Genomic DNA, 13,736 nt, shown 5'->3' on the forward strand with positions numbered 1-13,736 from the left:
TTGCCGAACAAATTTTAGGATCCATTTTATCCTGTTGCCCATGTGGAAATGAACACATTGAGGCTAAAAGAAATTTTGTGAAAAAAAAAGTACTTTTTCATTTTTACGGATCAATTTGTGAAGCACCTGGGGGTTCAAAGTGCTCACTATGCATCTAGATAAGCTCTTTGGGGGGTCTAGTTTTCAAAATGGGGTCACTTGTGGGGGAGCTCCAATGTTTAGGCACACGGGGGCTCTCCAAAGTAACATGGTGTCCGCTAACGATGGAGCTAATTTTTCATTCAAAAAGTCAAATGGCGCTCCTTCCCTTCCGAGCCCTGTTGTGTGCCAAAACAGTGGTTCCCCCCACATATGGGGTATCAGCGTACTCAGGACAAATTGTACAACATTTTTGGGGTCCAGTTTCTCTTTTCACCCTTGAGAAAATAAATAAATTGTTGCTAAAAGATCATTTTTGTGACTAAAAAGTTAAATGTTAATTTTTTCCTTCCATGTTGCGTCTGCTGCTGTGAAGCACCTGATGGGTTAATAAACTTCTTGAATGTGGTTTTGAGTACCTTGAGGGGTGCAGTTTTTAGAATGGTGTCACTTTTGGGTATTTTCATCCATATAGACCCCTCAAACTGACTTCAAATATGAGGTGGTCCCTAAAAAGAATGGTTTTGTAAATTTCGTTGTAAAAATGAGAAATTGCTGGTCAAATTTTAACCCTTATAACTTCCTAGCAAAAAAAAATTTTGTTTCCAAAATTGTGCTGATGTAAAGTAGACATGTGGGTAATGTTTTTTTATTAACTATTTTGTGTCACATAACTCTCTTGTTTAACAGAATAAAAATTCAAAATTTGAAAATTGCTAAATTTTGAAAAATTTTAACCAAATTTGCATTTTTTTTCACAAATAAACGCAAAAATTATTGACCTAAATATACCACTAACATGAAGCCCAATATGTCACGAAAAAACAATCTCAGAACCACTAGGATCCGTTGAAGCGTTCCTGAGTTATTACCTCATAAAGGGACACTGGTCAGAATTGCAAAAAACGGCCAGGTCATTAAGGTCAAAATAGGCTGGGTCATGAAGGGGTTAACAAGACTTGATTTATCTGTAAAACATTTCCTGCATTCTGAACATGAATATGGTTTTTCTCCTGTGTGAATTCTCCGATGTTTTGCAGGATCTGATTGATGTGTAAAACATTTCCCACATTCTGAACATGAATACGGCTTCTCTCCTGTGTGACTTCTCTGATGTTTAACAAGATCTGATTTACCTGTAAAGCACTTTCCACATTCTGAGCACATACATAGTTTCTCTCCTGTGTGAATTCTCTGATGTTTAACACAGTCTGATTGATAGATAAAACATTTTCCACATTCTGAACATGAATACGATTTCTCTCCTGTGTGACTTCGCTCATGTCTAACAAGACTTGCTTTACAAGTGAAGCACTTTTTACATAGAGAACATGAAAATGGCTTTTCACCTGTGTGAATTCTTTCATGTACAACAAGACCTGATTTATCGGTAAATGACTTCCCACATAGCAAACATGAAAGCGGCTTCTCCCCTGTGTGACTTCTTTCATGTCTAACAAGACTTGATTTATCTATAAATGACTTCGAACATATCACAATGAAAATGTCTTTTCTCATTTGTGACGTTGTTGATGTCTAACAAAATCTATTTTCCAGGCAAAGCATTTCTCACATTTTGAGCATGAATACGGCTTCTCTCCTGTGTGAATTCTTTGATGTTTAAGAAAATTTGATTTATCTGAATAACTTTTTCCACATTCTGAACATGTATATGGCTTCTCCCCTGTGTGAATTCTCTGATGGTTAACAAGACTTGATTTATCTATAAATGACTTCCCACATTCTGAACAGGAATATGGTTTCTCTCCTGTGTGACGTCGCTGATGTTTAACAAAATTTTTTTTCCAGATAAAGCATTTCCCACATTCTGAACATGAAAAAGTCTCTCCAGTGTGAGTCTGTTGATGTTTAACAAAATGTGATTTATCTGTAAAACATTTCCCACATTCTGAACATGAATATGGCTTCTCTCCTGTGTGACTTCTCTCGTGTGTAAGAAGAGTTGATTTATTCACAAAGCATTTCCCACATTCTGAACATGGAAACGGTTTCTCTTCTGTGTGACTTAGATGATGAACCCGAAGTTCGGTTTTTGTAATAAAACATTTCCCACACTGGGAACATAAAAATGGCTTTTCTCCAGTGTGAATTTTCTGATGTCTTGCAAGACCAGAAGAATGTGTAAAGCATTTCCCACATTCCGAACATGAAAACGGCTTCTCACCTGTGTGAATTCTCTGATGTTTTACACATCCATTAGACCTTGTAAAACATTTCCCACATTCTGAACATGAAAAAGGCTTCTCTCCTGTGTGAATTCTCTGATGTTTAACTAAATCTGATTTACGTGTAAAAATTTTTCCACAGTCTGAACATATATACAGATTCTCTCCTGTATGAATTCTCTGATGTCTAACACAATCTGGTTGATAAGTAAAACATTTTCCACATTCGGAACAAGAATACGGTTTCTCCCCTGCATGACTTCTTTCATGTCTAATAAGACCTGATTTTACTGTAAAACATTTACCACAATGTGAACATGAAAATGGCTTCTTCCCTGTGTGATTTTTTTCGTGTCTAATGAGACCTGATTTTTCTGTAAAACACTTACCACATAGTGAACATGAAAATGGTTTCTCTCCAGTGTGACTTTGCTGATGTCTAATAAAATCTATTTTCCAGGTATAAGACTTCCCACATTCTGAACATGAAAACGGCTTCTCACCTGTATGAGTTTTCTGATGTGTATCAAAATGTGATTTACGTAGAAAACATTTCCCACATTCTGAACATGAATATGATTTCTCTTTTGCATGATTTCTCTGATGTTTAACAAGACCTGATTTATCTATAAATGACTTGTCACATAGAGAACATGAAAATGGCTTCTCTCCTTTGTGAATCCTATCATGCGCAACAAGAGATGATTTAAACATAAAACTTTTCCCACATTGCAAACAGGAGTATGGTTTCTCCCCTGTGTGAATTCTTCTATGTGTATGAAGACTTGATCTTCTTGTAAAGTATTTTCCACACTGACCACATTGAAACTTGTTGCCCACTTTCTGATCTGGACTTGTGGCAACAATCTGAGATTGGTGAGGAGAAGATTCCTCATGATTAGTGGGTTTATGTGTTACATCTGTACTGTAGAGTCCTAGATTTACATCAGGGGTAATTAGATTTTCTTCTGAAGAGTGACGCTTCATGTAGTCATCTTCTAGCTTATAATTTAGCAGGAAAATGATGTTTCCCTCAGAATTCCTAATGAGATTTTCTGTTAAAATTAAAAGGAGATTTTGTAGGTATCTTTAACCAAAGTAGATATAACATTGCTATAAAGCTGGACAAACAATGGTAGTTTTTGATGCAGTCAGAGTTACAATTTTTGACCCGGCATGAAGAAGTACACACCATTCTTTTTTAATACAATCCTAACTTTAAAACTACCCAAAAAACCCTGCATGTGTGATTTTATCCCTATAAAACCTTGTTTAGCATATTACAATGTATCAATGACAAAGGTTAAGATTCTGATCTACATCCAGCAACACCTTCATTACATAAATCTATAAACAATAAAACTCAAGGAATTGAGAAGTGCTTCACGAGACAGACTCAAAGATGTTGAACTTATTGTCATTTTATTTTTCTCTACAATAAAAACAATTGCACAAATCAACATTATTCATGCATGTTTTTAGATTTCATTTCTTTGTTGTTTCTTTCTAATGTGACAAAATTTAGATGGGCCGATTTATTTCTTAAATACTCTCCTTTTAAAAGCCATAGCGCTATTATTTTTCTATTTGCTTGGCTGAAGATTTATTATTTAGCTTTTATCATTTTGGGAGGAAAAGGAAGAGAATATGCAAAAAAAATGTAATGCTACCAATGTTTCTTACACTTTTTATTCTTTTACTGCTTACAGTATTGTTAGGTTTTTGGACTATAGTTTTTTATTTAAATGCTTTTTACCTTCACAAAAGAAGTTTTATTTTCATGATTGTTAGTAAATAATCCACTTTCCATTTTTTTCTTTATATTTTATTTTCTTTATATATTTATAATTTCACAATTTTTTTCTGTCCTACTAGAGGATTTAAAGGGAAGCCATCATCAGAAAATGATCTATTGTTTAAATACTTTTTTGTGTTAAATGTATTTTTAGCAATTGTTTTTTTCCCGTATCATAATTCTGTAGTGAAAGAAAAAGAAGAAATCTTGCATTTTTCACACTGACCACCGGGGCTTTTAAGACTGTAACTTCCTGTTGCTTCAGCAAACACTACACGTACAGTAGCCACAATGGTCGGATCCTGACCCTATCTTTTATATATCTAAGGATAGTGTTATTGTGAAAGGAGTGACCCTGTGACATCACCTAAATAATAGGTCATTTTACATACCTGTGGAAACAACGACTGGAACTTCCTCTCTCTCGACAGTCAGACATGATTGATCTCCCTTACTCCTCTCTTCTTCTTCATCCACCACTTTAATATTTGTCAGGTCTTCCCCCTGATATATCAGATGTAACATTCAGTACAATACAGGAGACAGGTAGGAAAAAAAAAAAAAAAGGAAGAGATCAAGATAAGAAATCAACAAACTTCCCCCTGCTTTATACAGATGCGGTACAGGGCTCAGCGCCGTCTACCTCATGATCCTCCGGGATGTTGTGATTCTCCTCTGGACCATCCTGGGGACACAGAGGACAGGGACTTCTCTCTGCTGGATTTCTTTCCACTAGTCCATCTGTATGAGACACACAGTGATGGAATAGATTGTGTCATGTGATGATGGGATGATGAGGTGATTACAGAACATGCATGACAGTCTTCCCTCCTCACCCTGCTGATCGGCCCATAAATACATTGTTTCTTCTCCTTCATCGATAATCTCAACCTTAATATCAGTCAGATCTTCACCCTAAAAAGAAAAATGTAACAGGAGCTCAGGTCCCATCACTTCATGGTCAGATGTTGTGGGGGTTTCAGTGTCGTCTACCTGATGATCCTCTGGGATGTTGACATTCTCCTCCGGACAGGCCTGGGGATACAGAGGACATCTCTCTAGTGGATTTCTCCTCCTGGATCCATCTGTGGAGACACACAGTGATGGAATAGATGACCTTCCATATATCTATATACCCGACACAGTGATCGAATACTTGACCTGCCGTGTATATATCAGACACGGCTCTAAACACCATTAACTTCTTGTTTCTATGATAGGGTTCTCTCCTCCTGTGTCTGAAAAACCTCCAAGGTGTCACAGAAAGCTGCACATTAATAAAACTCAACTTTCCTTTTCCTGTGAGTTATTCTCTTCTTCTAAGAAGGTGCTGTTGCGACAAAATTAAAAAATATATATATATATATATATATATATATATATATATATATATATATATATACACAACGATGCAAAAACGTCAGGTGTGGAAAAAAAAAAAGCAGTGTAAGTCAGACTCCTTCCCCTCTATGTTTGCCCCAATCTGCTCTATTCCATATCTATTGGACCCAAGCTATAGAGACCTGTTATGATCCGGTGGTAGGATCTCAAAACTGACCTGACACATATGACCAGGATATAGGACAAGTTCTGGGAATGTGGAAGCTATACTGACCGCAATCCTGATCCTATCCACACACACTAAAAGGTAGCCGTGGAGCGTTACCTGAAAACCTAGACGCCTCATCACAGCCTGAGAAACTGACTACCCCTAGAGAGAAAGCAAAAGACCTCACTTGCCTCAGAGAAATAACCCCAAAGTTTTAGATAGCCCCCCACAAATAATAACGGTGAGTTAAGGGGAAAATACAAACGCAGAAATGAAAACAGGTTTAGCAAATGAGGCCCGCTAACACTAGATATACGGAAAATAGATAGGAGTCTGTGCGGTCAGTACAAAAACTATCAAAAATAAACCACACAGAGAATACAAGAACCCCCACACCGACTCACGATGTGAGGGGCGCACTCTGCACCCCAGAACTAACCAGCAAGCGAAAAATCACATAAGAGCAAGCTGGACTGAACTCATAATATTCTGATAAACATTTTCAAGGAAATCATGAGCAAAATGAACAAGCAAACTTAGCTTATCCAGCAGGAGACAGGTCACAAGGATTATCCAGGAGCACTAAGTATCAGGACTGAATACACCGACAGCAGGCAACAAGTGAAGGTCAGGTGGAATTAAATAGGGCCCAGTCATAGCAGGAAATGAGGCAGCTGAGCCCTGCTACAGACCCGCAGTATCGCTAAAGGCCACCAGAGGGAGCCCCGACGGAATTCACAATAGTACCCCCTTACTTGAGGAGGGGTCACCGAACCCTCACCAGAACCCCCCGGCCGATCAGGACGAGCCGAATGAAAGGCACGAACCAAATCGGCCGCATGGACATCAGAGGCGACAACCCAGGAATTATCCTCCTGACCATAACCCTTCCACTTAACCAAGTACTGAAGCTTCCGTCTCGAAACACGAGAATCCAAGATCTTCTCCACCACATACTCCAATTCTCCCTCGACCAAGACAGGAGCAGGAGGATCAACAGAAGGAACCACAGGTACCACATATCTCCGCAACAATGACCTATGGAACACATTGTGAATGGCAAACGATGCTGAGAGGTCCAAACGAAATGACACAGGGTTGAGAATTTCCAAAATCTTATAAGGACCGATGAAACGAGGTTTGAACTTAAGAGAGGAAACCTTCATCGGAACATAACGAGAAGACAACCATACCAAATCCCCCACACGAAGTCGGGGACCCACACAGCGACGGCGGTTAGCAAAGCGCTGAGCCTTCTCTTGTGACAACGTCAAATTGTCCACCACATGGTTCCAAATCTGCTGCAACCTATCCACCACAGAATCCACCCCAGGACAGTCAGAGGGCTCAACCTGACCCGAGGAGAAACGAGGATGAAAACCAGAATTGCAAAAGAAAGGTGAAACCAAAGTAGCGGAACTAGCCCGATTATTGAGGGCGAACTCAGCCAATGGCAAAAAAGTCACCCAATCATCTTGATCAGCAGAAACAAAACATCTCAAATAAGTTTCCAAGGTCTGATTAGTTCGTTCGGTTTGGCCATTCCCCTGAGGATGGAAGGCCGACGAAAAAGACAATTCAATGCCCATCTTAGCACAAAAGGACCGCCAAAATCTGGACACAAACTGGGATCCTCTGTCAGACACAATGTTCTCCGGAATACCATGCAAACGAACCACATTCTGAAAAAACAGTGGTACCAAATCGGAGGAAGGCAGCTTAGGCAAGGGTACCAAATGGACCATTTTAGAAAAACGATCACAAACCACCCAGATGACAGACATCCTCTGAGAGACAGGAAGATCCGAAAAAAAATCCATGGAAATATGCGTCCAAGGCCTCTTCGGGACAGGCAAAGGCAAAAGCAATCCACTGGCACGAGAACAGCAAGGCTTGGCCCGAGCACAAATCCCACAGGACTGCACAAAGGAACGCACATCCCGCGACAAGGAAGGCCACCAAAAGGACCTCGCCACCAAATCCCTGGCACCAAAAATCCCAGGATGACCCGCCAACACCGAAGAATGAACCTCGGAAATACTCTACTGGTCCATCTGTCCGGAACAAACAGTCTCTCCGGTGGACAACGGTCAGGTCTATTGGCCTGAAACTCCTGCAACACCCGTCGCAGATCAGGAGAGATGGCAGACAAAATTACCCCCTCTTTGAGGACACCAGTCGGTTCAGAAACTTCCGGGGAGTCAGGTACAAAACTCCTAGAAAGGGCATCAGCCTTCATGTTTTTCGAACCCGGAAGATATGAAACCACGAAATTGAAACGAGAGAAAAACAGCGACCATCGAGCCTGTCTCGGATTCAACCGTTTGGTAGACTCGAGATAAGTCAAATTCTTGTGATCCGTCAAGACCACCACATGATGCTTGGCTCCCTCGAGCCAATGTCGCCACTCCTCAAATGCCCACTTCATTGCCAACAACTCTCGATTACCAACATCATAATTCCGCTCGGCAGGCGAAAACTTTCTTGAAAAGAAAGCACATGGTCTCATTACAGAGCCATCAGAGCTTTTCTGCGACAAGACAGCCCCTGCTCCAATCTCAGAAGCATCAACCTCGACCTGAAAGGGAAGAGAGACATCGGGCTGGCGCAAGACAGGAGCCGAAGAAAACCGACGTTTCAGCTCCTGAAAGGCCTCCATGGCCGCAGGAGACCAATTAGTCACATCAGAACCCTTCTTGGTCAAATCCGTCAAAGGCTTAACCACACTAGAAAAATTAGCGATGAAGCGACGGTAAAAATTAGCAAAACCCCAGAACTTCTGAAGACTCTTCACAGATGTAGGCTGAGTCCAGTCATGAATAGCCTTAACCTTGACTGGATCCATCTCAATAGTAGAAGGAGAAAAAATAAAGCCCAAAAAGGAAACCTTCTGGACTCCGAAGAGACATTTAGAGCCCTTTACAAATAAGGCATTGGCACGCAGGACCTGAAATACCATCCTGACCTGCTTCACATGAGATTCCCAATCATCAGAAAAGACCAAAATATCATCCAGGTACACAATCATAAATCTATCCAGATACTCTCGGAAGATGTCATGCATGAAAGACTGAAACACAGAGGGGGCATTAGAAAGCCCAAAAGGCATCACCAAGTACTCAAAATGGCCTTCGGGCGTATTAAATGCAGTTTTCCATTCATCGCCCTGCTTTATGCGCACAAGATTATACGCTCCACGAGGATCTATCTTGGTGAACCAACTGGCCCCCCTAATCCGGGCAAACAGATCGGACAACAGTGGCAAGGGGTACTGAAATTTGACCGTGATGTTATTAAGAAGGCGATAATCTATACAGGGTCTCAGAGAACCATCCTTCTTGGCCACAAAAAAGAACCCCGCACCCAAAGGGGACGAGGACGGGCGAATATGCCCCTTCTCCAAGGACTCCTTCATATAACTCCGCATAGCGGCATGTTCTGGCACAGATAAATTAAAAAGTCGTCCCTTAGGGAACTTACTACCAGGAATCAGATTTATAGCACAATCACAATCCCTATGAGGAGGTAGGGCACTGGATTTGGGCTCATCAAATACATCCTGGTAGTCCGACAAAAATTCAGGGACTTCAGAAGGAGTAGAAGAAGCAATTGACACCAAAGGAGCATCGCCATGAATTCCCTGACAACCCCAACTTGCCACAGACATTGCTTTCCAATCCAGGACTGGATTATGAGCCTGCAGCCATGGCAGACCCAACACGACAACATCATGCAAATTATGTAGCACAAGAAAGCGAATCACCTCCTGATGTGCAGGAGCCATGCACATGGTCACTTGCGTCCAGTACTGATGTTTATTCTTGGCCAATGGTGTAGCATCAATTCCCTTTAGTGGAATAGGGAATTGTAAAGGCTCCAAGATAAAACCACAGCGCCTGGCAAATGACAAATCCATCAAATTCAGGGCAGCACCTGAATCCACAAAAGCCATAACTGAGTAAGATGACAGAGAACAAATCAAAGTAACAGACAAAATGAATTTAGGTTGTACAGTACCAATGGTGACAGACTTGGCGAATCTTTTTGTGCGCTTAGAACACTGAAATAACATGAGCAGAATCACCACAGTAAAAGCACAACCCATTCTGACGTCTGTGGTTTTGCCGTTCAATTCTGGTCAAAATCCTGTCGCATTGCATAGGCTCAGGCTTCTGCTCAGAAAATACCGCCAGATGGTGCACAGGTTTGCGCTCCCGCAAACGCCAATCAATCTGAATGGCCAAAGACATTGACTCATTCAGAACCGCAGGCGTGGGGAACCCCACCATAACATCTTTAAGGGCTTCAGAAAGACCCTTTCTGAAAATCGCCGCCAGGGCGCACTCATTCCATTGAGTGAGCACAGACCACTTCCTAAACTTCTGACAGTAAATCTCTGCTTCATCCTGACCCTGAGAGAGAGCCAGCAAAACCTTCTCTGCTTGGTCTACCAGATTTGGTTCCTCATAAAGCACTCCAAGCACCAGAAAAAACGCATCCACATTTAGCAATGCAGGATCTCCTGGCGCCAGAGAGAATGCCCAATCTTGAGGGTCACCACGCAACAAAGAAATAACAATTTTAACTTGCTGAACAGAATCACCAGAGGAGCGAGGTCTCAGAGAAAGGAATAACTTACAATTATTCTTAAAGTTCAAAAACTTAGATCTATCTCCGGAGAACAGCTCAGGAATTGGTATCTTAGGCTCTGACATAGGACTGCGGACTACATAATCCTGAATGCCCTGCACCCTTGCAGTGAGATGATCCACACTAGAAGACAGACTCTGAATGTCCATATCTGCAGCTGACTTCAGAACCACCCAAAGGTTAAGGGGAGGAGAGATGCTAAACACAGTGCAGAGGGAAAAAAAAAAAAAAAAAAAATGACTTCAGGATTTCTCTTCTCCCTCTTCTGCTGCATTAACTCTTTGCGGCCTGCTGTACTGTTATGATCCGGTGGTAGGATCTCAAAACTGACCTGACACATATGACCAGGATATAGGACAAGTTCTGGGAATGTGGAAGCTATACTGACCGCAATCCTGATCCTATCCACACACACTAAAGGTAGCCGTGGAGCGTTACCTGAAAACCTAGACGCCTCATCACAGCCTGAGAAACTGACTACCCCTAGAGAGAAAGCAAAAGACCTCACTTGCCTCAGAGAAATAACCCCAAAGTTTTAGATAGGCCCCCACAAATAATAACGGTGAGTTAAGGGGAAAATACAAACGCAGAAATGAAAACAGGTTTAGCAAATGAGGCCCGCTAACACTAGATATACGGAAAATAGATAGTTTTTGTACTGACCACACAGACTCCTATCAAAAATAAACCACGCAGAGAATACAAGAACCCCCACACCGACTCACGATGTGAGGGGCGCACTCTGCACCCCAGAACTAACCAGCAAGCGAAAAATCACATAAGAGCAAGCTGGACTGAACTCATAATATTCTGATAAACATTTTCAAGGAAATCATGAGCAAAATGAACAAGCAAACTTAGCTTCTCCAGCAGGAGACAGGTCACAAGGATTATCCAGGAGCACTAAGTATCAGGACTGAATACACCGACAGCAGGCAACAAGAGAAGGTCAGGTGGAATTAAATAGGGCCCAGTCATAGCAGGAAATGAGGCAGCTGAGCCCTGCTACAGACCCGCAGTATCGCTAAAGGCCACCAGAGGGAGCCCCGACTGAATTCACAACAGAGACCCATACGGATTGTGGTCCTCTCTTCCTAAAGAACCTCTGAAGAACTTCTATAATGACACAATCTTATATAGAGGAACCTGGCCCCCAAACTCCCTGACTCAGTCAAAAAACTTTCTACAAATACAACATCTCAGACGTATGCTCCTTAACTTCAAAAAGAAGTTCCCCCACGGCTCTACTTGGTCATGGCTTGACATAATGTCTAAAATTCCACACCCCGAAATGAAAAGTGTCTCTCGTGTCTACGCCCAGCTTGGCTCTATCAATAATCAATCTAAGCCTGCATTTATTCATTCCTGGGAGCTAGAGATGGGAGTTGTTTTCACTGAGACGCAAATTTCTAAAATTCTTGCTTTTGCACGAGGGTTTTCCCGCTGCATACTACTTCATCAGGAAAACTACAAAATTTTGACCAGGTGGCACTTAACGCCTGCCAAATTGTTTAATCTAGGTCTGATAGAGGACAGCTCCTGTTGGCGTTGCCACAGGTCCCTAGGCCACCACACCCATATTTTTTGGGAGTGTCCTAATTTGTCAAAATTTTGGGGAGGGATCAATGGGATCCTTAAGAAACTTAATTTAATTAAGACTAATCTTCAGGCTTTCGAAGTCCTACTTTCCTGCCCATCTATTAATTTTAGACCTAAGAAACATAGACTCTTACCATTACTAATAAGTGCAGCCAAACATTTAATCACATTACACTGGAAAGATGCTGCCCCTCCAACCATGGCTGAGTGGTTTTCCAAAGTTGACCAAATCTCTAGGCTTGAGGAATTATCTTGTAGGGAAATGAGCAGTCATGAACTATATGTTAAAGTTTGGGCCCCCTGGAAAGAGTTCCGCGCTAACGGGAATACTTAATCCACTCTTGCTCCCCAACATATGCCCTTGATGCTATTGGTTATGACTGGATGTTTGTTCACAAAATATATTTGTCACCGGCTTTGACTCTATATACAGTACCATTTCACGATGTACTCGTTTAAATCCCCTCCGTTATTTTTCCTTCCCTGATTTTCCCTTTGTTTTTTCTTTCCCTTTCCTACCTTCACTACCCCCACCCCTAATCTCCCCTTTCATTCCTCTTGCCTCATTCCACCTAATGACGTGATATCTGAAGATTACATTACTGATTTTGAATGTATATGCCTATATTACGTGTTTATTTGTCATTGCTTCTATGTTTTTACATAAATAAAGAATTTGCAAAAAAAAATGCAGAGTAAGAAGCTTTCAAAGAGAAGTGATCAATTAGTTTTAGCAATTAATAAAATGCAAAGTGAATGAAGAAAAGAGAAATGTAAATAGAACCAATATTTGTTGACCGCCCATCGCCTTCATTACTTCTCGGTCACTTGTACGGTTGGAGATTTTGTAGGATTACAGTCAAGTGTACAAGTAACCAATTATACCGGTCAGAAGATTATTATTATTATTATTATTTATTGTTATAGCGCCATTTATTCCATGGCGCTTTACAAGTGAGGAGGGGTATACATAATAACAAGTACAATAATCTTGAACAATACAAGTCATAACTGGTACAGTAGGAGAGAGGACCCTGCCCGCGAAGGCTCACAATCTACAAGGGATGGGTGAGAATACAGTAGGTGAGGGTAGAGCTGGTCATGCAGCGGTTTGGTCGATCGGTGGTTACTGCAGGTTGTAGGCTTGTCGGAAGAGGTGGGTCTTCAGATTCTTTTTGAAGGTTTCGATGGTGGGCGAGAGTCTGATGTGTTGTGGTAGAGGGTTCCAGAGTAGGGGTGATACGCGAGAGAAATCTTGTATGCGATTGTGGGAAGAGGAGATAAGAGGGGAGTAGAGAAGGAGATCTTGTGAGGATCGGAGGTTGCGTGTAGGAAAGTACCGGGAGATGAGGTCGCAGATGTAAGGAGGAGACAGGTTGTGGATGGCTTTGTACGTCATGGTTAGGGTTTTGTATTGGAGTCTCTGGGCAATGGGGAGCCAGTGAAGGGATTGACAGAGGGGAGAGGCCGGAGAATAGCGGGGGGACAGGTGGATTAGTCGGGCAGCAGAGTTTAGAATAGATTGGAGGGGTGCGAGAGTGTTTGAGGGGAGGCCACAGAGCAGAAGGTTGCAGTAGTCAAGGCGAGAGATGATGAGGGCATGGACTAGGGTGAAGATGATTATGATCATTATTTTCATATGAGGGTTGAAACCCAGTCATTAACTGAAACAGACACAGCTGTGTGGGAGGCTTAATGCTGAGTGAAGCACAAACACTGCTACAAAAGGTGAGGAGGTGGAAGACAGTTTCAGGACATACCTCATGATGAAATTGAGCACCGAAAGAAGATGCACAGTAGTTATACAACATCAGCAAGG

General features: G+C 41.7%; 1 protein-coding gene across 1 annotated transcript in view; it reads right to left on the bottom strand.

The window, feature by feature from the left end:
- LOC143793582 (uncharacterized) overlaps window positions 1–13,736 on the bottom strand; it is an 83,567-nt gene that overhangs the window by 41,372 nt on the left and 28,459 nt on the right. Inside the window, 6 exon segments of the mRNA XM_077280658.1 lie at window positions 1,124–1,652; window positions 1,655–3,379; window positions 4,512–4,623; window positions 4,763–4,860; window positions 4,956–5,034; window positions 5,113–5,204. Coding sequence (XP_077136773.1) covers window positions 1,124–1,652; window positions 1,655–3,379; window positions 4,512–4,623; window positions 4,763–4,860; window positions 4,956–5,034; window positions 5,113–5,204 — 2,635 coding nt within the window.

Source organism: Ranitomeya variabilis, chromosome 1, assembly GCF_051348905.1.
Source record: "Ranitomeya variabilis isolate aRanVar5 chromosome 1, aRanVar5.hap1, whole genome shotgun sequence".
Taxonomy (NCBI): domain Eukaryota; kingdom Metazoa; phylum Chordata; class Amphibia; order Anura; family Dendrobatidae; genus Ranitomeya; species Ranitomeya variabilis.